Here is a 24,055-nt window from a genome sequence, read left to right on the forward strand (position 1 = left end):
AATACATTTTTGTTAACAGAATCTTTTCTAAATACATTTTTTTGTTGACTATTGTCATTCACTACATATACATACAAACTTTTAAATCTTCCGACCACATGAAGTCGCTGAAATTCGACCTGCATTTAACCGACATGGCATGTCAAATGGCAATTTTACTAACAAAAAATGACAAAACGATTTACATTTAAAAATAATACTCATTCAGGAATGCTTTAATAAATTTCGAATACTAAATCAAATTTAAAATACTGTAATTTCGGACCTGTTTCACCAATTGATAAATTTTATGTGACAGACAAAAAGCGTTTCCGCTCGTCCTTCATTATCCGGACAGCTGAGGAGTGGAATGCCCTGGCTGCGTCTGTATTCCCTGATTGTTACAATCAGGCCGTCTTCCAATCTTGGGTGAATGGTAATTCATTAGGCAAGCGCCATCTTAGCCCACATCTTCGCTTACAACCAGTCGTGATTCTTATTCTACATAAATAAAAATGAATCACCGAAATCTATGTAAGCGCCCAACTTCCGAACGACGGTACCAAACTGGATAATTCTTTTTTTTGTGTCCGTCATTGTGAAACAAAATAAAAAAGAAACGTGGGCGAAGCCGCGGGCATCAGGTACTTTCAGTACAAAAAGATATGTGATGCTGACTCTGTTTATTCTGACAAGACAATCACAGATATGTGCCACACAAAATGTTTCAATGATGGATGCGCTTAGTGAGATGTTGACACGTTGACAGTCATTTTTGACGCCCAAAAAACTATTCATTTATCATTTTTATATAAGCGAGTTTAAAAAAGAATTTATTTCCAGAACAATACAGGTCCAACTATAAAAAAGGTATATTAGGTACAATAAAATTTTCCTCGCTCAACGCATCAGTCTTGCGATCCAGCGGGGAAATGCTGCCAGCATCTTTGGTACCATGCCGCAGGGTCCATTTTTAGATTTATTATAGTTTTAGTTTATTTATTTTTATTTTTATATAAGCACTGAACAGAATGTCATAGTGCTTATTCATCTAAATAGATTTAATTTAATATATTAAAACTGTAAATAAAGTACCTTTTTGAACCTTTAGGGGACGTCAAGGCCATCGCATGAGTAGAGAGATTCACAATCATATTTTAAAGATAGCCTTAAAAATCACAGATAACATAAAAATATAGAAAATTTTTGACGATCTTCCATTTCAGAGTAAAATACTTTTTTTATGAATAATCTTATTTTGACTTGGTCTACTCACAATTGATATTTCTCTTTATTAATAACCTAGACTTTTGTAATATATACTTTAGGGCCCGTTTCGCCACTTTTCGACTAACTTTAAGTGTCAGATAAAAGATCACTGATATCCCTCACTTAAAGTTAGTCGACAAGTGGTGAAAAAGGTCCTTAACGGTGTTTTACTTACATTGTAATAACTAGTAAAACAGCTTTCTTGAGATAATGCTGGTAATAATTTCAATTCAATGTAATTCTCGGCATTGAGGTGATGTTCCACCAGCGAGGCGAGACGAGGCGATTTAAATGGCGCCGACCCATTTCCATCAAGAGCCACGCGAGAATCGTATTTCAGTTTCAGAGTCAATAATCTAATACCTTTAAACGAGCAATTCTTGTATATATATAAATATATTTCGGGGATCTCGAAAACGGCTAGAACGATTTCGATGAAATTTGGTATGTAGAGGTTTTCGGGGCTGAAAAATCGATCTAACTTGGTCTTATCTCTGGGAAAACGATTGTAACCGAGTTTTAGCCCGAGCAAAGCTCGGTCGCCCATGTACTATTAATTATTAGAAATGCGCTCAAAAACCCGAATTGTTGATGTGGGGACAAAGACCGCCAAACTCAAGTGGCATGCATCCGGATCGTTGGGCCAAAATCACCACTGATTGGGCAAGCGACGGGCACCGGAGCTGAGGAGGCCTAAAAGGTGGCGGGACGATTTGGGTCGATTCCAGCCGAACTGGCAAAATTTTGCCGAAGCCAGAGACGAGTGGAAGGAGAAAGGGGAGGCATTTGCCCAGCAGTGGGACACTGTATAGGCTATTTAAAGAAAATGCTTGGGCGCGGTCGCCCATACTGTTAACACCGAAGATCCGCTAGAAGAGAATTGAAATTTTGCTATACAAATTTAAATTATCGTCTCGCCCCGCCTCATCTCGGGTCGCCGGTGGAAAAGAACATTTATAGTAATATTTTGAAATCTTCATTAAATACGCGAATATTAGGGAAACCATAGCTGTTTGAAAACGCAAAAGAATAATAATTAAACTTTGATTAAAAGCTTGAAAATAAAATAAGCCTGTTCTTGAAATGTTTTGGAACTCTTAAAATTATGAACGTACAAAAATATGACTTAAAGTACCATAACTAAAGTCGAAAGTTAAATATCTCTAAATATAAGTGTATTATTATAACTAAAAATTAAACAATGATGCCCACTTTATGACCTATCCAGCGATAGTGGTGAATCCACTTTACCGGACACCCTGTAGAGTACAGTCGAGATCATAAACTTGTGAGCAAAAATTTGATCTAGAATATCTGAACACGACTCTATTGCAAACGGCGTAGAAGCGTATTCAGATATTTTTGATCAAATTTTTGCTCGCAAGTTTATGCACTCGACTGTACTACAATCGTACTAATAATATAAATGCGAAAGTTTGTAAGTATTTGTGTTTGTTTGTTACTACAACACGCAAAAACGGCTAAACGGATTTGAATGAAATTTGATATGTAAATAGCATTGAAGTTAAATTCAGGATTTTTTCTACATTTTAATGCAAATCCCTGACAATTACATCGTGGTTTTCATTAACTTTGCACTCAAAAACAATCACAAATTACATGAATATCGGGATAAAAAGTTGCCTTTGGTTTATTCCAGATGTCCAGCTACGTACGTACCAAATTTCTTCCAAATCCATTCAGCCGTTTAGCGTGAAGTAACAAATCTACACACAAACTTTCACATCTATATTATTACAGTAGCATTAAACTCAAATGACTATGGAAATTTTGTTAACAACTTTTCTACTTACCAAATCTCTTTACCCTCACAAGGCCCACTTCAAATTTTGATCATTACAATTTAAAACTGAATGTCAATTAGTGAAGTTTTACATTAGCTTTGACGTATATTTTAATTAAGGACAATGGGCCTTACGAGTTTAACAGATTGTCCAGTGAATAGTTGAAAAAACAAAAAAGTATTTAACCTACAGAAATAATATCAAGATAGAAGAGTTCAGCAATATGTAGGGAGACCGAGCTGTAACATTTAGCGTAGGTACTTTGATGTGTGATTTAACCTTTTTGAAATGTTCACTTTTTTGACACAGCATCCCTCAGGCTCCTATCGCTTGCCCGCGTCGTACTGTTTCACCATTTCGGGGATAGCATTTGGCTCTACAGGCACCTGTTCCATTAACTCTGACAAAGTCCTTACGTAGCTCAGTTTGCGGAAGAATTTAGAACTGAAAATAGAAAAATTATATTGAAACGGCACGCGATCAAGCCATTTACAATATTAAAATACAAGGGTGACAGTCTTTACCGGCCCGGACAATACCGACATGGAAATACCGACCCTGTTTTTCGTGTACACGCACATTTAAGGCCATGCCACTAAATATCAGCTCGGTATGCATCGTACCGCGGTGATCATTCTTGACCTGATAAATACCGATCAGATAATTACCGGCTCTGTTTGTCGTATACACGGAATATTCATAAATTTAGTAGAAAAGAACTTAATTTGGTCCTGGCGCTTCGCCGGCCGCTGCCGAGGCACGCTCGCTACGCTCACTCGGCTCGCGCATTGTGGTCACAATGAGGGCTATCGCGAATGAATTCGCCGCTAGAGGCGCTAGTGTAGCGTGAGGTCTCCGAAATGTCAAATCTCATAGTTTTTGGGTGAGCTACGCGGGTTTATTTATAATTAGAATAATATTGTGAATATTTTGCAATATCTGAAATTAATTATGGCAAATATGCGTTCCGGGCAATGAATGTCTGTGTTTTGAGACAGTTTTGTCTTTCGGAAACCTTTGTCCTCCCTTTTTTCCGAACAAAACGGGGACTATGCAACACTGTGGCATGCTCGATATTTTTATAGTACGGTTTTAAGGTGTATTAAATATGATTTTAATCTAAACTTTGTTTTCACGCCCGTAATAACATACTTTGAAAGCCATATTTAAAAACCTCACGCTACAGTGCGCCATCTAGTGAGGCAAAGCACGATAGCCCTCATTGACCGCGATGTTATTTCGACGCCATTTGGGCTACCAAATATCAGGTCGGTATTGCTCGGCCTCGGCTCGGCTGTTGGAACAGTGGACGTCCTGTGGCTGATATGACGAAGAACAATTACAGGTTCCAATAGACAAATATTTAGCTTTAAAGTATTTACCTTACAAACGCTTTAGTGAAGGTAACGAAGAGTCTCAAGCCGTAGGTGGGATGCACCAGGTACAGGTGCTTCAGACTTTTCCTTAACCTGCAACAGATAAATGTACAAGTTTTCAAACAGATTCTTGATAAAGCTAGAAATCCCACAGACAGCGGAGGCGGTGCGGCGCGAAGGCGGTACCGGTTGTATTATTGGAGCTAACATGAAAGAGGCCACATAGAATACCGCGCGGGAAATAAGCTTGTCGCGGTATTGTGTAGCCTCTTTCACGTTAGTTCAAATATTTCATCCGATACCGACTTCGCGCCACACCGCTACGCCTCCAGTATCAGTGGGTTTCAAGCTGAAACCAATTATCATAAAATTAATTACACTTTTTAAATTATTTCTCCCTTCCGTACATCTACACAGCAAATTGTCATTCATTGTTAGCTACCCTCATGGCAACACTAGTAACCCTGTTGCTACCTACCTCGCGTTAACACTAGTGTGGCTTGCCCTGTTGCTACCTACCCTCGAGGAAACACTAGTGTTGCCTACCCTGTTGCTACCTACCTTCGAGGAAACAGTAGTGTTGCCTACCCTGTTGCTACCTACCCTCGAGGAAACACTGTGTTGCCTACCCTGTTGCTACCTACCTCGTGGAAACACTAGTGTTGCCTACCCTGTTGCTACCTACCCTCGAGGAAACACTAGTGTTGCCTACCCTGTTGCTACCTACCTCGTGGAAACACTAGTGTTGCCTACCCTGTTGCTACCTACCTCGTGGTAGCACTAGTGTGGCTTGCCCTGTTGCTACCTACCCTCGAGGAAACACTAGTGATGCCTACCCTGTTGCTGCCTACCTCGTGGAAACACTAGTGTTGCCTATCCTGTTGCTACCTACCTCGTGGTAGCACTAGTGTGGCTTGCCCTGTTGCTACCTACCCTCGAGGAAACACTAGTGTTGCCTACCCTGTTGCTGCCTACCCTCGAGGAAACACTAGTGTTGCCTACCCTGTTGCTACCTACCTCGTGGAAACACTAGTGTTGCCTATCCTGTTGCTACCTACCTCGTGGTAGCACTAGTGTGGCTTGCCCTGTTGCTACCTACCCTCGAGGAAACACTAGTGTTGCCTACCCTGTTGCTGCCTACCTCGTGGAAACACTAGTGTTGCCTACCCTGTTGCTGCCTACCGTCATGGCAGCGCCAGTGTTGCGTGCTGTTAGTGTGTACAGTAGAGTGTGTAGTGCGTCTCACCGGCGGTCTACCAGCTTGTAGTACTCCCTGAGCCAGTGCGCGGTGGGCAGGCGGCGCGGGCCGGCGCTCCCGTACAGGTACACCAGCACGTACTCGTCTGTCACGAGCCGCTCCAGCGTCCAGATCACGTACCTGCCCACACCAGACACAAAGTGCAACCATTAAAAAAAACTCTTCAAAAATTCAGCTGGTTTCTGATTTTTCCAACGTGTTCTAGATTCAGTATAATTTTTAAGTTTGGATTGAAATTTTACTGTCTTCAAATGATGACTATAAAATGACTACAGATGACTATGCATACACACAGCTAATTATCAATGACTACATAAGACTATTTATACCTAGAGCTGACTATAAAACGACTACAGCAGCCTATAAAAATGACTAGCCGACTATTTAATACAAGAGTGAGAGGGACGGCACAGTGCGCACTTCGGTTTTCGAATTTCATAGTAGCCCTCCTGCTTAATTTTTCGTTTAAATCGTTTTTATTATGTTCTCTATATTTTGAGAAGAACGAATAAATATTTATATTTCTATTAATGACTACAGCTGACTATAAAATGACTATAGCAGCCTATTCATGCCTACAGCTGACTATCCTCCGACCGCCCAGCGTCCTTTATATAGGACTTCTGTAATTTGACATCTCTCACAAGTGACACAAAGTTTCATGTTTATAAAAAAATGACTTGGGCCGCAAGAGCCTATAGCAGTATATTCATGCCTACAGCTAACAGTAAAACTACTACAACTTAATATGCATAGCTACAGCTGACTATAGCAGACTATTAAATGATTAAACCTTACCTTACCTTTTGACCTTGTGCAAGGTCCGCCCGGCTCGCTACCACCATCTTGCTCGCTAATCCTGCCGTGAAGCAGCAGTGCTTGCACTGTTGTGTTTCGGCGTGGAGAGCAAGACAGCCGGTGAAATTACTGGCATTTGAGGTATCCCATCTTAGGCCTCTAGGTTGGCAACGCATCTGCAATCCCCCTGGTGTTGCAGGTGTCTATGGGCGGTGGTGATCTCTTACCATCAGGAGACCCAATTGCTCGTTTGCCATTCAGTCCAATAAAAAAAAATTAAAGCCCTATCCTACCTACAGCTAGCTAACCTAACTAAGCACTCACAGGAACAGGTTGTCCATGACGTAATGGTAATCGGCCCTCGCGGAGTCCGGCAGGTGGCAGGCGCTGAACACGATGAGGGCGGCGCCGGCGCCGTCGTAGCCGCCGTGGGACACCACGCGCTTGTACGGCTCGATCACCTGACGACCAGAACGACTCGACTATAGCGCCGGTAGCGAGGTAGTATTGTCACGACGTGAGCGACCGTTGATGAGGATGTGTACAGAAGTAAAACAGGAGATGATGTTCAAGGATGTATATTTTAAAGGTAAGATAGAAGGCACCCGTAACAATTCATACAAAAAAAGAACTTGATATAAAAACTAATAAATTTGGGACGTTGTAAATAAGCTAAAACGGTTACAGATGTTGTAGGACTTACAATTGTGCCTTCAAGATCCCTTAGAGGGTTAAGTAGAACCGGATACAAATGTGCGAAGAAACTGGTTATATAACACTAAAAAAACCGGCCAAGAGCGTGTCGGACACGCCCAAAATAGGGTTCCGTAGCCATTACGAAAAAAATAAGTAATATTTTCCTAAGGATTTCGTATTTTATACGGAATCTTCCAAGTTTAGGTATATTTAATACCTTAGGCTGCTATTTACTCATAAACTACTAATAATTCTCAAGCAAACTTAGCCGTTATAGTTTTTCCTTAAAAGTTTGATATACTTACTACCATCCTGATTTTTTTCAAATTTTTCCACCCACCGGTTTAGATTTTAGAGGGGGAGGACGCTCGATTTTAATGAAAATTTGCACTTTAAAGTTGAATATTTCGCAAACAGATCACTGAATCGAAAAATCGTTTTAGCAACCCCCTAATGGTTAAAAGACCTATCCAACGATACCCCACACTATAAGGTTGGATGAGAAAAAAAAATCACCCCCACTTTACGTCTATGGGAGGGAGGTACCCTGAAAAAAATGTATTTTGAATTTTTAATTGTACCATTTTGTCGGCATAGTTTACTTATATATGCAAAACTGAGCAAAGCCGCGGACGGACAGACAGACAGACAGACATGGCGAAACTATAAGGGTTCCGTTTTTGCCATTTTGGCTCCGGAACCCTAAAAATAAGAAATGCAGTCATAAAAAATACAAAATGATAGCTTTGGGAATAGCCAATTTAATATTTCCTTTAGAACCTTTTGTTACTTCACTGTTATAAAATTTCATTGAAATATATTCAAATAAGCGACTATTTCTTTCATTTTTTGGGTATTTAACCCAATTTTGGTAAAAATTCTTCCTAGATATAATTATTTCGGTTTCTAAAAAAATAACTTAGCTTCAGCTTAACTATAATAAATAATAATAACTGCGTGGTTCCGCAGTCGTCCGCAGATTCAAAATGTATTTAATCCAATACTGTATGAATGAGACTACCACATAAAAAAATTACAGCCATGGTACAAGATGGTACATGTAGTTTCTGGTCTAAGAAACTTAACTTATTGACACTTCGAGATTAATAATTAATTATTGGAGGGTACTTACACAAAATTATCAACGGAATCGTGACCTCGGGAGTATCTGTTGTCGTTTTTGCTAGTACTAATACAGAATTGCAGTGATGGTTTTTGTCCAGCTAGATCGGGCTTTCGAAAGCTAGCCACTAGTATAAATATAAAACAAGCATCGATAATTGAGTACATCGATATAGGAACACCCTACCTGTCATAAAATTGTGCCCCCTGGATTCCTATGTCTGGATATCACGATGCGTTGCCGAGCCTTTGTAATTCTGATAGGCTCGTTTTTTATAGATCCCTAATTTACATATTTGGCTCACTGTACACTCACCTTCATATCGCAAGTGGCCCGTCCGCCGGGGCGCGGTACAGTCAGCCACGACCGCTCGTCCCTCAGCTCGTCTGCGGCAGAGTATTCAGGAATCGGCTCGCTGCACTCGCTGAGTGTGTTCGTCGATCTGTTCACAGAAACGAGTTAACCAACAAAAAATAGGTAAAGTCGAGTTCATAAACTTATGAGCAAAAATTTGATCAAAAATATCTGAACACGACTCTATTGTTAACGGCGTAGAAGCGTATTCAGATATTTTTGATGTTTATTATAAACTAGCTGTTGCCCGCGGCTTCGCCCCCGTTGCAATATTTCTAGATTTTTCTCCCATAAAGACCTTCTCCTGACAATAACAAACACATCAAAAAATTATTAGTGAAATCGGTCCTGCCGTTCCCGAGTTTAGCTCTTAGCAACACATTTTACGATTTACTTTTATTTATATAGATAGATGCTTTTTCAGATACAACTTTGCATTTGCATATTAATCACATCAGTAATTTGCCAGTCTAACAAGATCTATTAGCAACTCTAAGATATATTAATTAATAATAATTTTAAAAGCTACAATCAAGAAACAAATTAATTAAGCCTTGGTATCAATGAGTACATGAGTTCTCATTACATACAGAGCATGTCCTACGGCTAAAAAAAATTAATAAAACTTGGCATCACTGAAAACAAAAGTTCACAATACATACAGAGTATGTCCTACGGTTAAACAAATACAATTTTAGTATTCAGATATTTTTGATCAAATTTTTGCTCACAAGTTTATAAACTCGACTGTACGAGAAACTGGTGTACTGAGGGTGCGATACAGTATTACATGCCAATATCGATCGAAAATACTGGCACTGCAAGCTGATTCTCAATTGCCGATTGTCTGTGTTAGTTACCTCCTGGAGTCGTCGTCTTGCACGCTGGCGGAGCGGGAGGGCTGCGGCGACGGCTCGGGGGGCTCCTCCTCGGACTCCAGCGAGCGCACGCTCGCGCTGTCCAGGCTGCACTGGTCGTCCTCCGGGGGCTGGGAAACAACACATATATACAGGGTGTTCGGCACATGGACCGTCAAATTTTTTTGGGATATTGTTGGGGTTATTTGCTCTTTTCACCCTTGGACTTTGGGCCCGAAAGGTCACGGTTTTGGAGATATGATTTTTTAAATGTTTTTCTCAATTTTACCGAAATCCCGCCTTGATACGTTCGTAACATTTTTATTAATGTAAGTAATTTTTTTTTTAATACTTGGTAATACATGCTTGTTCAAATAATAATAGTTTTTTATTATAATTCATAGTCTCAGAGGGACGTACGAGGATTTTTATTCCAAAAAAATACTGATTGTGTGAAAAAAAATCCTACTTCGAAAATCAATTATTAAAAAATAAAAGACAATTGAGTAGTTCATTTTCTTTAAATTACTTCTCTAGCTTATAACCTTGCGAACGATATGCTACACATTGTTAAAAAAGCAACTTTATTTTTATGGTATTTTTTTAAAAACTTGTTGGACAAATTTAACTTTATTTAATACTTAACTGTGTTCTAGTTATAATTTTTTTCTTCGAACTGTTCCCCCCTGTTCCTAATGCACGCCCGACATCTCTTTCTTACTTGAACAGTTACGGTAACTAGCCGCATTTCTGCTTTCATTGTCATAAAAGCTTCGTTTATCCTTTCAATTAATACCTCTCGCGTGGTCACCTCCCTCACGCAAACAAACTCTTTCGCCCGTCCTTAGACATAAAAGTATCGAGTCGCTTCTGCCTATCCACGAGCTAGGAAAAGAGTAATCCAGTTGCTTCTGCAGAAGTCCTTGAATTTGATTTTATTTTAATTGACCGGGCCTGCTTATTTTGAATCCTTTCCTAACTCGTGGATAGGCAAAAGCCGCCAGATACCTTGACCCGCACGGTCTCCAGACCTAACGCCCTTAGACTTTTATGTCTGGGGACGGACGTAAGAGTTAGTGGAAATTTTGATAATTTACCCCGATCTGGAAATAGCGGGATCAAAAATATGTATTTATAGAATCCCTGGTCCTGGGTCCTGGTTAGTTCAGCAGGTCTCCATTGCTATTCAGCGGAGCAACGCCGCGGGTGTAATGGGGACCTTTGGGTCGGGCAGGACACAGGGCGGGGATTGTACATGTTCAAATTTGCTATGTTTTTTTGTTTAGAAGGTTTGACAAGGCTTGTTGCGGATGTATCTATGTGTTATTTCTATATTTTATTTTTTAATAATTTGACGAAGCATGTGGATATTAATATTAAGATTTGCATGTTGTTTTTTTAAATATATAGAATTATATATTAAAGTGGATATGTAACTGACAATAAATAAATTATCTATAATACTTTATATTGTTTCTAGGTTTAAGATATCTATTTTGCAATGCCCTGACTATCAAATTGTTACTGTATTATAATAACGCAATTTTTATGATATTCATTCATCCCAGCCTATATACGTCCCACTGCTGGGCACAGGCCTCCTCTCAGAACAAGAGGGCTGGGGCGATAGTTCCCACGCGGGCCCAGTGCGGATTGGGAACTTCACACATTTTTTTTTTTTTATTCGATTTGATGGCATACGAGCAAGTGGGTCTCCTGATGGTAAGAGATCACCACCGCCCATAGACACCTGCAACACCAGGATATACATAAAATAAATTAATGAATGAGTAAGCAGGCAAAAAGTCAAAAATAACAACAGTTCACAACAAAGTGACCCCCTTCGTGCACTAATCGCATCATGTTTACAAAAACCGCGCACGTCCGCCTTTGTTCCAATTCACACGGCTACAATTGCACAAGCGCTGTGAAATTGAGACCGTTGTACGTAAGTATTCAAGTTTTATCGGTAACACACTTTAAAAGTAGCTGCTAAAATATAAAAGGGTCGATCGACTATTTCTTGTACCGTCGAGTACATAAAATTGTGAGCAGAAATTTGACGGCGTAGAAGCGTGTTCAGATATTTTTGATTAAATTTTTGCTCACAAGTTTATGAACTCGACTGTACCTCGTTGCTATGGTCATGTCCCCTAGAAAAATTTGCTACCCTAAAATAATAAAAAAATGCGCCTTAAGAAACTTAGCAGAAAGAAAGTAATTTAAAAAAAACCGGCCAAGATCGTGTCGGACACGCCCAAGATAGGGTTCCGTAGCCATTACGAACAAAATCAAGTAATATTATGTGCGTTATAACACAATTAAAACACTTACTACAGTCTTAAAATCTATTACCAGAAAAAGAGTGTATCTTCACGGCACGTATGTCCTTTTCAACAGAAGCACAGTTTTTCGGTAATAACTCAAAAACGGTATATCCGATCATGTTGAAACCAATTTTCATTTCTTTCCATATTTTTGCATATTTTTTGGACAAACGATTTACAAGATAGAGGGGGGGGCACATTTTATGCTACTTTGGGAGCGATTATTCCGGAAAAAATAAAAAACCACTTCAAAAAAAATCTTAAAAAAAAATCACTTAAATCAAAAAGTTTTTGAGAAAACTTTCTATTTTTTCAAAAGAGCTGTCGAACTACGCGCTGCACGTTGACGGGAGTAAAATTTTTTTTTTTTTAAATTTCTGTTACGTGTATGGAATGGAGTGCCCCCTCCCCTCCTATTCATATTTTTTTGTAATTTTACTACAAAACTAATTAGCGGCTTTGACATCTGTACTCGCAATTTCATTGATATACATCTTGTAGTTTTCGAGTAAAATGCCTGTGACATACGGACGGACAGACAGACAGACGGACTTGACGAAACTATAAGGGTTCCGTTTTTGCCATTTTGGCTCCGGAACCCTAAAAACAACAAATATATTACAGGGGTCAATCAACTTAAATCACACTTTTTATAAGTAACTTAGGAGACGTTAACTACCATGGCTACACGCTACACTAAAAAGTTGACTGACCCGCAGGTCTCTTTAACTATTAAACAAAAGAAAAACATATAATTTTTTTTAGAAAATATTTTTTTGGTAAAAATTTCATTTTTAATCCAAGCTTTTTTTTTTGCTGACTGTACTTTTTGTTGACTGTACATGTGTTGTCCCTCAAACTACATTTCCATATCAAATTTCAAGTCTATACCGTTGAAGAGTTCCGTCCTGTGGAGACGATCCTGGCCGGACTACCAGGATGTCACTACCAGATTATTGTATTGTCACGCAATTTACATAAGTATACCAAATTTCAAGTCAATCTGGCTACTGGAGCCTGATCGAATTTACGTTGCAAGATTTGATTACAGACAGACAGACAACGGGACAGGTGAAACTAAATAAAAGCTTGTAATTACACATCTTGGAAAATACACCAATGTTTAAAGTGCACATTTCTATAGTGTTTTACGGCTAAGCCAAGCTATGCGCTACATAACATACCAGCTGTATCCTGCGGCGTTGCCCGCCAGGACTCTTGGCGGGGGTGTGCCGCAGCATGACACTGCCCGTGTAAGGGTCCAATAGTGCTTGGTACGCCGACCGGTCCTCCTGGGAGGAGGATATCACGTCCGGAGAATCTAGGTCCTAGAAAATGGAAATAACGTATATATTCAAACCATGTTGGTACATTAAAAGCATTTAATTATAAAATTGTGCTGGTTATAGTCACCCAAACTAAATATAATCACCCTTATTATACATAATTATACTCGTAAGTGATGTAATAGCCACTCAGCTTACTTATTATAACAACACATTTTATTGTAGTCGCCAAACTCCTTGCTGTCTCTAAACTAAACTAATTGTAGTCGCCGAACTCATTATTGTCACCTTTTAAGTCTGTCAACTTATTGTAGTCAACGAAAGTTAATATAGTCACCAACCATAAGTGACAATATTGTCGACCCTTATAGTTATAGTTACTGAAGTTATTACTGTAGTTATTACAATAATCACCCGACTATTATATAAATAAATAAATAAATATCACGAGAGAATTCACACCAATTGACCTAGTCAAGTAAAGCTTGTGTTTATGGTACTAAGCAACGATAAATTATAATATAGATATAGATACATACTTAAATACATATTAAACACCCAAGACCCGAGAACAAACATTCGTATTTTTCATATAAATAAATATCTGCCCCGACACGGGAATCGAACCCGGTACCTCAATACTCAACTAATTACAGTGTAGCCCGTTTAGTACGACGTCGCATTTAACAACAAACCGTTTTTAGCGACGGAAGTAGGCAGTTTGGTTTTAATATGAGCCACCATGAAAGTACATCCGTTCGTTTAGTACGGCGTCCGGTTAGTACGACGTAATATCACCGGTACCTTGGCCGTCGTTATAACCGGATTCTACTGTAATTAGTTAAGTGACTATAATTACAGTCATGCAACTTATTATAGTCGCACAAGACTTACGTTATTGACAGCGATGTTAGTCTTCATCTCGATGGGCAGATCAAAGTTGGGCATAGTGCGGAGATGGGACGGTGATTCGCACCAATCGGCCACCTGACGAAACAATCAGTAAGGCTACGTTTCCACCAGACATGCGCGAGGAATGTGTTTTTCACGAACCAATAGAACTCTTCATTTGTCTATCCTCGCACAGCACCTTGTGGAAACAGCTGAGCGGAGCGACGCTAAGTAAATGAAACGTATGTGTACATTACCCAACTAATTGAAAAATGTATGTCCTTGGCTTTTTTTGGAAAAACGCACTATACGCAGATAAAACATTATCGCAAAGATATTACTAGCTTTTGCTTTTGTGTATTATTCTGGGATAAAAAGTAGCCTATGTCACTCTCTGGCCCGTAAACTATCTCTACGCCGAAAATCACGTCAATCCGTCGCTCCGTTTCGACGCGAAAGACGGACAAACATACAAACACACTTTCACATTTATAATATTTGTATGGAAGTATTGATAACTCAAATGTAAAAATTTAAAATTTACCACGAGCTTTACGGTGAAGGAAAACATCGTGAGGAAACCTGCACAACAAACCTGCGAAGCAATTCAACGGTGTGTGTGAAGTTCCCAATACGCACTGGGCCCGCGTGGGAACTACTGCCCAAGCCCTCTCATTCTGAGGGGAGGCCTGTGCCCTGCAGTGGGACGTATATAGGCTGGAATGATGATGATGATGATTGATAACTCACCCCAGTATGAAACTCCTCGACCTCCTGTATGTCAACAGCCCCCGTCGGTTTCGGTGTACTGTGGCACTGCAGTTTCAAAGCTTCCAGCCGGTTCGAGCTATCGCTTTCGCACTTAACCTCCAAACCGACGCGACTCAAGCGCGGCGTCTCTTTCTCAAACCTCTTCCTCTTCTCAATACCCCTAGCTACATCAGGAGGACTAGTTACATCTAGAGTTGTACTTAAAATATGACTCTCTGCTGTTATAAAGTTTTCATTAAAATACAAATTGTTTTTGCTAGTATTCCGTTGTGGACTATAGAAGTATTCGTTAGTTTCGTTTGTCCGTTCATCTTCTATACTAGACAAACTGAGATCTTTCTCGTCCTCTTTATACTTCTTTGGAATTAAATCAGGATAGTTTTCGTCAGGACTTGCTATACCCATCAATGGATGATCAGTCGTAGACATCAACGTAGAACTGAATTTGGTGACAGCTAAATGCTTCGGTCTCGTTTCAACTGGAGAACTTATTTGCAAATTGTTCATGTTTTTTATAAGGCTGTCGTTAAGTTCTTTGGTTCGGATAGTCTAAGAACCCCATGGTTTTGGAGACGAAGGACATCGCAGGAACCGTTGAGTTGTTCCATGTCCTCATAGTCTGATGAGAGGGTGGAGCTCGGGGTGTGCTGACGTGAGTGGAGGGACTCTGTGCCAGTGTCCATCTTCTCATCAGAGGATTGGGAGCTGATTTCTTCCTCATTCAGCCGGGGGCTCCGGAAGTTGCTAAAGGAACAAAGCTCTTTAGAATTATGAAATGGCAAAATTTGCGAATTTACCTGCAAGTCAAAGGTATTTAATAATATTGCATTGCAAACAGGGAAAATTCCAATAGTTAAAAGTATTTTTTATATCATGTTATATTGGTAAAATAATACCCGGATAATTATCAGATATTTCATCATTTTTATCAGATAGTTTTCCATTGCCAATTAAAAAAGGAATATTATTAATTGCACATCAAATAAATAATTGCCTATCAATTTATTCTCATCATTTATATACCTTTGTACATCAATTAAATTATTTCAATACAAATAAACTAAATGTTTAGCAAAACTAGTATAAAGTAAAATATACATCAACACAAACTATACAAAAATACTACAATCACATCAAAAATACTGACTCCACAGCAAATTAACTAGAGCGTGCGTAGATGATACTTATTCTCAATTCTCATAGCAAAATAACTTTTACTGTCAATTTGGCACCGGAAAATCAGGTACGACGACGAGCGGAGCGAGAAGGAGCGTTAGGTACAATTGCGACCACAACGCGCGAGCCGAGCGAGCAAAGCGAGCGCGCCGCGGCAGCGGCCGGCGAAGCGCCAGAACCTTATTTATTTAGGAAATAATTTAACCCCTACTATTACTTATTCTGTGCCCCTACTAGTGCTGGTTATGTAAAAAGTATATGCATGCTGAAAATAAATTGATAGGTAATTATATATTTGATGTGCAAGAATAGAAGCTACATTTAAAAAAAGGTATGATGTGCGTTAGTCATTTACTTTAAGATAAATAGCGGTACGCCACGAATATAATATGCAGTTTATTACGTAATATTTTGAGTGGAGTATTTTGCTGTGCAATCAGTAATTTTGATGTGAATTCGGATTTTTTTTGGATAAAAAAGGACTTTTGATGTGCGTTTAAATATGTGGGTAGCCATTAAAAAAACCGGTCAAGTGCGAGTCGAACTCGCGCAGCGAGGGTTCCGTACAAATTTGTATGTAAATAGATCGTTGATGAAGTCTCGAGGATTTTTCCCGTTTTATCAGATTGGTTTTTCCCTCTAAAATATAAAATAGAAAATATTTAACACAATTCTAGGATTCGAACTCGAGGCCTGGGCAAATATTCGAGCGTTTTGACCGCGCGGTCAAACGTCATTAGCGGCCCACGTTTATATAACACAACGGAAAGACAAGTCACAAGAATTTTTATCATGCTGCAAAAATGCTGAATATTCGCCCGCCTAAACTCGGCTTAAAGGGCCGGCAACGCACTTGTGACTCTTCTGGCGTTGCAGGTGTCCATAGGCGACGGTAATTACCATCAGGCGATCCGTTTGCCCATTTGTCCCCTAATAAAATAAGATAGGTATACCTAACACACGTTTCTCTCTCCAGGTAGCCTAACGAATTTCACTCCTCACCACTACCGCGTAGTTGTTTCTAAACGGCCGAGTTACCTTACTATACTTGAGTCCCAAATTAGGCCAACTAGATTGACAACTGAAAATGTTACCAGACATAGCAAAAAAAAAATAGGCATAGGAATATGTCCATACAAATTTGTCCGTACAACTTTTGGATTTTCATAGCTTTAGGCCTGAAAACGACAAAAAGGATAACAACTAATAATAATGTAACGAAAATTTCACAATAACGGAAATAGTTTATGGGGGTAGTTTTAGTACCTTTTTGTTTTTCCTTTTTGTACAATAAAGAGTATAAACAAACAAACAAACAATAGTTACAAGCAAGCCGATGGCAGTTAAGTCGAATGACAATGACATATCGTCGTTGATACTGCAATACCGCGTTACTGGCATTTTCCATAAGGTATAATTTTGACTGTCAGAACGGTACTAACATTGTACTGTTCTGACAATGAAAATTGTACCTTATGGAAAATGCTAGTTACGTATTGCAGTAGCAACGACGATATATGAAATGAAAATAAAACATATTGATATTACAGCACTGGTGTAACTGTGGCAACATTTTTGTGCAATAAACTGTCAAGTTGGTTCACCTAATTCTGGACTTGAGTATAGCCGTTATTATTTCACTGACACAACCCAAAATGGGAACAAAAATGGTGGCCTGCTCATTGTGAACTTGTCTAATTACTGTCTATTAAGCTATGCAAATTAGCTGAATACAGTGAGAATAGAAAGTACAATGGGAAGTGAAATGCTGGTTTTACTTAAGTATGGAGTGAGCCTTATGGTACAGTTATGGGAAAATAAAACATTATGCATTAAGCATTAGGGGTCAGCTATAGAACTAGCTGATAAGTTTCTGATATTTTATTTTAACAAACAAACATAACAAATTAAATAAATATTTTGACCCTCATTTAAATTGGATCAGCCAAGATCAATTTAAACTTTTTGGAGTAAGCTGTAAATAAACCCACCATAATTGAATGATTCAACTGAACTTACAAATAAAATATGAAAATTTAACTATAATGTTACACAAGTCACATGTGTCATTATAATCCCAATTTTACACAAAAGAAAAAGATATATTGTGCTCATTTATTCCAAAATGTATTTTTCCCCATAAATATCTAATCTAAGTATGAATAGTAATATTTAGTATTTGTTCTGCTTTTTGTCTTATTTTTACCTTAATAAATATATTGTATTTAGATAAAAAAAAAGTATGAATAAAAATCAAATCTATATTGATGGGTCCTACGTACAAGGGCTTATGTGTAAAATCCTTACTTTACGGGACAGGCTTTCATTAAATTTATTGTATATACGCCCATATACGTGAATTTCCGGAAATAACTTTTGTTCAAATAGACAGTAAAAAGATCTATGTAGTACTTTGGCTCATATATGTTCAACTTTAAAATCTTTAGTAAAAATATGTTACCCAAGATACTTGGAGAAGTCTAAAAAAATGTAATACAATCACATTACGATGTAGCATCGGGGTAGCGGCGTTCCGCTTGTAAAAGTACCTAAATGGCAGTTATGAACACAGTTTTTTTTTAAAACACCCAGTATTTACCACATAAAAGTATCAAATAAATGTTTAGCCTTTTACATTAAAATTGCATCTAACTCCAATTCAATAGAATCTGACAATCTTGTAGACACTTTTAGCCTACTAATATAAACACCGGGCTGCCTAAGGCTTTGTGATGTGACTATTATTATTTTTTGATTCCTTTTAGATCATAATTGCAACAACAGGGACATATATAATCAAGTGTGCCCACGATAGGGTGTCTTAAATATGTAGAAAATTGACAGATTCTATTGAATTGTACTTTAGTTCGGCCATTTTACTTCAATGATAACTTGAAAATAATTAAATAACAATGTTTTTTTCCACTATCTAAATATGTATAGTTTATAGGTACCTATAATGCACAAAACCCAAAATTGAAAAAAAAACACTGGCCCTGATACATAGGACCCATCGATATATGAATTATTGTACAAACTTAAGCACACTTCTTAAAACAGTACTTTAAAATATTTTATCATTAAGATAATGAGGGTATTTAATAAAAGATAAATAAGGGTATTTATAACGAAAAATTTAATGTAAAAAATCTTGTTGAGATACTTTAAAAAATATTTTCAAAATCTAATGGCCAATCGCTATTTGTTATTAAAAATAAAAATAAAATCAAGATTATAACAGGAAGTAACACCCCTCAGAATAATGTACTGAAATAGTTTGCATAAGGAGATATTTAGGATATAACTTACCTCATCTATATCTTTATTTACTTATAATATTCTTCTTACACCACATTTATAAACACCAATAACACACAATACATACATTAAATTTGTTGTCGCTATCTTCGCTCCCACATACATCGAATTGATTCCCTTGATTTTGACGTTTTAGATAGAAGTGTAGTAAACAGATAAAAACACGAAAACTGTTTGAGCTGCAAGTAAAGCCGCTCGTACATCGTCCATTGTTCTATTCCAAGAACTACTTAGCTGATTGATTAGGGTACCGTAAGAAAATGGTAGATCGTTTGGCTTTAAATCAATAATTAATATAGAATGAATTATTAAAAGCTTGGAATCGCATTCGTATTGTATTGTTTTGTAAAATTCTTTATTGTACATAAAAACACATGAAAATAACAGAACACAGGATATTAAGATGTACAAAGGCGAACTTATCCCTTAAAGGGATCTCTTCCAGTTAACTTTTGAACGATTGACAGGATATCAGACAAGAGTAGACACTACAAGTACAATGAATGAATTTGTAACAGTATTATGTGTCTTGCTCATCATAGTATAAAACTAGGCGTGCTACATATCGCAAACGGTATAAAGAAAAAAATAACGTCCATATAAAATTTTAAATACTATTTGGCTAGAAGAGATCGCTCTTAAGCGATAAGGCCGCCTATTGCCACCTTGTAATTTTCTCTCTGTGTACTGTTTTCTGTATCGCTTACCTACTATTTTTGGTGTAGGTACAATAAAGTCATTGTACCTATTAGTATTGTACGTTTTTAATTTTCCGTATTTTATGCCAAGAAGAGGAAATCGGAAGGGGAATATCATTATTGTTATTATTACCTGTATGTGACAATTCAAATGAACATGAAGATTTATGAGTAGGTCGGTAAATGATAGCGACTAGAATCAAAAAGTACATAATAAATATCACGGGAAAATTCACACCATGACCTAGTCCCAAAGTAAGCTTAGCAAAGCTTGTGTTATGGGTACTAAGCAACGGATAAATGTAATTATATAGATGAAACATACTTAAATACATATTAAACACCCAAGACCCGAGAACAAACATTCGTATTTTTCATACAAATATCTGCCCCGACACGTGAATCGAACCCGGGACCTCAAGCTTCGTAGTCAGGTTCTCTAACCACTAGGCCATCTGGTCGTCTAATAAACCGTTAAACCCTATATAAACCCTAATTTACTTGTTTAGCCTTAGTAACCTCGTACCATAAAGAAAAAAATATTCCTTCTATGCTAAAGGTACAATCGATTGTCCATTTTTCCATAATTTCATTAGTTCGTCTACGTCAGTCAAGTAGGAAATATTTGTTTTCCCGGGATAAAATATTAATTAATGATCGTGATGTAATCCTTACATCTTTCAGCATCTTTCTGTTGAAAACAGTTGCCTGGAATTGCTTGTTTATTGCTTATCTTGTAATGTCCTCTTTGTGTTGTGTAACTATTTTCTGTATTGCTTAGTACTATAATGAGCAATAATGAATTTTGATACTGTGTTGCGTTCGGTTCCTTTTATTTAGTATACATACATGCAAACAGATAAATTAACATACCAATAAACAAAGTTTATCTCTTAATATTAAAATATTTAATATTGATGTACCTGTATTAATATAGACGGACAGGTGAAAAAACTATATCATTAAACTGGCTTGGTTGAAAATAATTTAAAAGAAACTGCTTTTAATAATGTCTTCAGGTTGATTAATTAAGTCTTTTCTTATTAAATGAATTATGTTTCCTAATTTAAATGGTACCCTTCCAAATAAGTAAATAATATAGGTCTGCGGTATAAATATGAAAACAAATCACCCAAATTGTGATTTTTCACCCTTTTTGGAACTCGGTGAAAAATTTGTAAATTTCTCCCAATTAAATTCGCAAATGCATACCTAGCTAACCATGAATTATTCTGTGTGTGACACGACTCTTTCGGGTTTCTTTTGCTTCCGTGAATGACTTAACGCATACGCAAACTTTAGAACAATGGGCATTTCAAAGAATTTATGATTGGAAAGGCGATGCAAATGGTGTTGTACCATTTTTTTACGTTCTTTCACGATGCCCTCAGTTGTTCTTGGACTGCGGTCCTGTGTTACATCAACATGGGTAAGATTAGTGATTAGAAGAAAACTGAATAAGTAGTGGATTCCGTTAGTATTTCAATAATCATGTGATAGTGTGATGAATACTAAATGGTGTTAAGCATTAATTTCATTATGGTTAATATTTTTGAGTCTAATTATGTCTCTTTACCTACTTTGCAAAGAGATTGTTAAAAAAATAAACTAAGGTACAAGAAAGATTATTTGAAACTTGAAAATCATTTAAAACTAACTCCAGGACTTACTTTCTCAATTCGAAGCCGCCGCAGTCACAACTATCTGATGGATTGGAATATGATCGTGGTTAATTCCGGAAGAAGAACTGTTTGTTGAAAAAATTCGCGGAAATCCACAACTTTTCACATAACACTCAATATTTTTTCCCAGCTAAGTGTCGGTGGTGGGGCTCCATTTGTTTATAAACACGTATTCTCGGAAAAGTATTAGTAGTCCACCGAATCTGAAATTTCGTCAGTGAGTTGTAGAGTTTCCACTAAGAAGTGATAACTAGTATTACAATTGGCTACAATAATTCGTTTAATTGCACTTTTTAGGTGATTTAACGACTGTCAAGATGCAGTTTGGCGGCCTGTTGTTTTTAACGTATTTAGTTTTGCCAGCTATCTTCGCCGAGGATGTTAGCTGTGAGTTCATATTTTAATTCAAATTTTTTCACATTATTTATTACACCAAATTAAAGGATTCTCCTTAAAGACGTCATTATATTCATAATATTTTGAACGTAACTTTTAGATCAAGCTTGTGTGGATAAATATTCAAGAAAAGGCTATCAACCGTGGCAAGAATGGTCAGACCATTACACTTGCCACCGATACCGATGTGAAATCCGAGACGGAAAATACTTCATAGCTGCGGTTGGGTAAGATGCAAGTACAAATGTATCAGATTCTTAACTTAATGCTAGATATCTTCACACTTTTGATGTGATGTTTCAGTTGCCGAAAACCAAAAATTCCGGAAAATGCATTGGAATGCCACGAATATATAGAAGATGAAAATGTTGGTAAGTTGATAGTGTCACCATCCAACATATAAAATTCTTTATAATGTCGAATAATAACGTAAATGTAAATGCATGGTGATAAATAAAAGTTTATCACCGTGAGTTCAAAATAATTAAAATCTGGTATGACGTAAAATTTACTCCTATTTTGACATCATAACTGCTAGGTACTTTTTTCATACAAAACTGTTTATCTTTATTTTGGCTATGCTTGTTATTCCAGAGTTCCCTACCTGTTGCGCTCGTCTGAGATGTGTCGTCGAAGTCAATGGTGAACGGATCGTTCAGACTCGTGGTCAACCCGGAGAGCTGTTCCCTGACAAGTATGAAGTCACATAAATTTTAGAAATGCATGCATATATTAATAGGTAGAAAACTGTAAAATCCAGCTAAACAGAAAAAGATTTTAGTTACGGTCCTATTTTAAGCAACATTTCTCTTTGTGACTGATGCTTAAATAGATAATTTTAAATTATGATAAAATTAATAATTTTTCGATCAAAAGATATTTATTTTTTTGGATAGCCAATCACAAGAGTTGGCGTGGTCGATGAAGTCTCCCTTCTCTCCGTATTTGCGAAGCCGTAAGTAAAACATAAATAATACTTGCAGGCCGTGGAAGGGACAACAGAACGAGCCTAACCCTGCCGTGGTGGGAATGGGAGGTATCCCGCAGAACACAGTCGGCGGAGAACCCCAAGGTCAACCCGCCCCGGGCATGTTCAACAGCAGAGGAGCAGGCAAGAACAATAAAGGTACTGCTAGCCACTGACTGAACTCATTTACAATAGGTTTGGTCAATGGGTAGTGGTAACTTTGTAAGCTAAATACATTGTACTTACTACATTGTACCTTTACGTTTCTTGAGATACTGTTCTATTTAAAAACAATACTTAATGTAATGTAACTTGCGATGCAAAATCCCAACGTATAATATTGTAATTGTTAACTATGTGACGTGACTATTTTACTCTACATATACCCTCAGATAAAAAGCTTGAATGAACTCTTGATCGTATTTCTTCTTCCTTTCTTGATCTTTCTTAACCGATTGTTTTATTAATAGCCAACGATTCTCCCGACAGCGGATGGCAACGATATTAACGGAAGACGCTATGTGGACCCGTACCCAGCCCAGCAGATGCAAGAATCACCACGCAAAAAACGGTCAACCTCACACCCAGTATTCGATAGAAGTCTACAAGAAGGCACGGCCTACCAACCTCACCACGTCAAAATTCACGGCTACACGCCTGAAAGATACACCTCATATTTTTCCAGTGGCGCTAAAAGCCTGAGCAGCACTAAATATCTTTTTAACTCAAAATCATAAAGAAGTAATATTTTTTATTTAAGAATCATTATTTGTATTCTTTAATTTATTACGCGTATCTCGAGTGAAAACAATGCATTATTTTTATTTGTTAATCTAACTATGTGATATTCTTGTTTCAATTAGTTTGTTGTGCAAATATATTTTCTGTTATACATCTACAACTTTTTTTTGTATTAAAAATTCTTTGCAATCAAAATAAGACTACGGAACCTTAAAACACTATGTTGAATGTTGACCTTTACCTTTGAATTAATTATTTTATCTTTATTCGTGTAACACTTTTGAGCA

The 24,055-nt window shown here is 37.6% G+C and overlaps 2 protein-coding genes and 1 long non-coding RNA gene across 7 annotated transcripts in view; 1 reads left to right on the forward strand and 2 right to left on the reverse strand.

The window, feature by feature from the left end:
* LOC141443371 (uncharacterized) overlaps window positions 1-24,055 on the reverse strand; it is a 282,390-nt gene that overhangs the window by 6,930 nt on the left and 251,405 nt on the right. The window lies entirely within an intron of this gene.
* LOC141443609 (uncharacterized) lies at window positions 1,950-19,393 on the reverse strand. Its single transcript, XM_074108944.1, is given in 11 exon segments — window positions 1,950-3,497; window positions 4,436-4,522; window positions 5,676-5,807; window positions 6,810-6,946; window positions 8,620-8,746; window positions 9,519-9,646; window positions 13,027-13,170; window positions 14,023-14,115; window positions 14,770-15,326; window positions 15,329-15,534; window positions 19,276-19,393. Coding segments are annotated over 11 exon segments (1,737 nt in total). The 5' UTR covers window positions 19,281-19,393; the 3' UTR covers window positions 1,950-3,376.
* On the forward strand, window positions 11,425-23,919 carry LOC141443611 (uncharacterized). 5 transcript variants are annotated; one of them, XM_074108948.1, is made up of 7 exons: window positions 11,425-11,463; window positions 21,962-22,051; window positions 22,161-22,287; window positions 22,364-22,431; window positions 22,655-22,754; window positions 23,044-23,186; window positions 23,517-23,919. In XM_074108948.1, the coding sequence occupies exons 2-7, from the start codon at window positions 21,982-21,984 to the stop codon at window positions 23,762-23,764; spliced, it is 756 nt and encodes a 251-aa protein (XP_073965049.1). In that variant the 5' UTR covers window positions 11,425-11,463; window positions 21,962-21,981; the 3' UTR covers window positions 23,765-23,919. The 5 variants fall into 5 exon arrangements, with proteins under 5 accessions (XP_073965049.1, XP_073965051.1, XP_073965047.1 ...); XM_074108950.1 differs by having other exon boundaries at window positions 11,443-11,459; XM_074108946.1 differs by lacking the exon at window positions 11,425-11,463 and adding an exon at window positions 21,368-21,411.

This window comes from Choristoneura fumiferana, chromosome 27, assembly GCF_025370935.1.
Source record: "Choristoneura fumiferana chromosome 27, NRCan_CFum_1, whole genome shotgun sequence".
Classification (NCBI taxonomy): Eukaryota; Metazoa; Arthropoda; class Insecta; order Lepidoptera; family Tortricidae; genus Choristoneura; species Choristoneura fumiferana.

What these genes read in the sequence shown, in the direction of transcription:
- LOC141443611 (XM_074108946.1), top strand. An exon ending in CTTCGCCGAGGATGTTAGCT is followed by an intron (nt 22,052 to 22,160) that starts GTGAGTTCATAT and finishes CGTAACTTTTAG; the next exon opens with ATCAAGCTTGTGTGGATAAA. An exon ending in TATAGAAGATGAAAATGTTG is followed by an intron (nt 22,432 to 22,654) that starts GTAAGTTGATAG and finishes TTGTTATTCCAG; the next exon opens with AGTTCCCTACCTGTTGCGCT.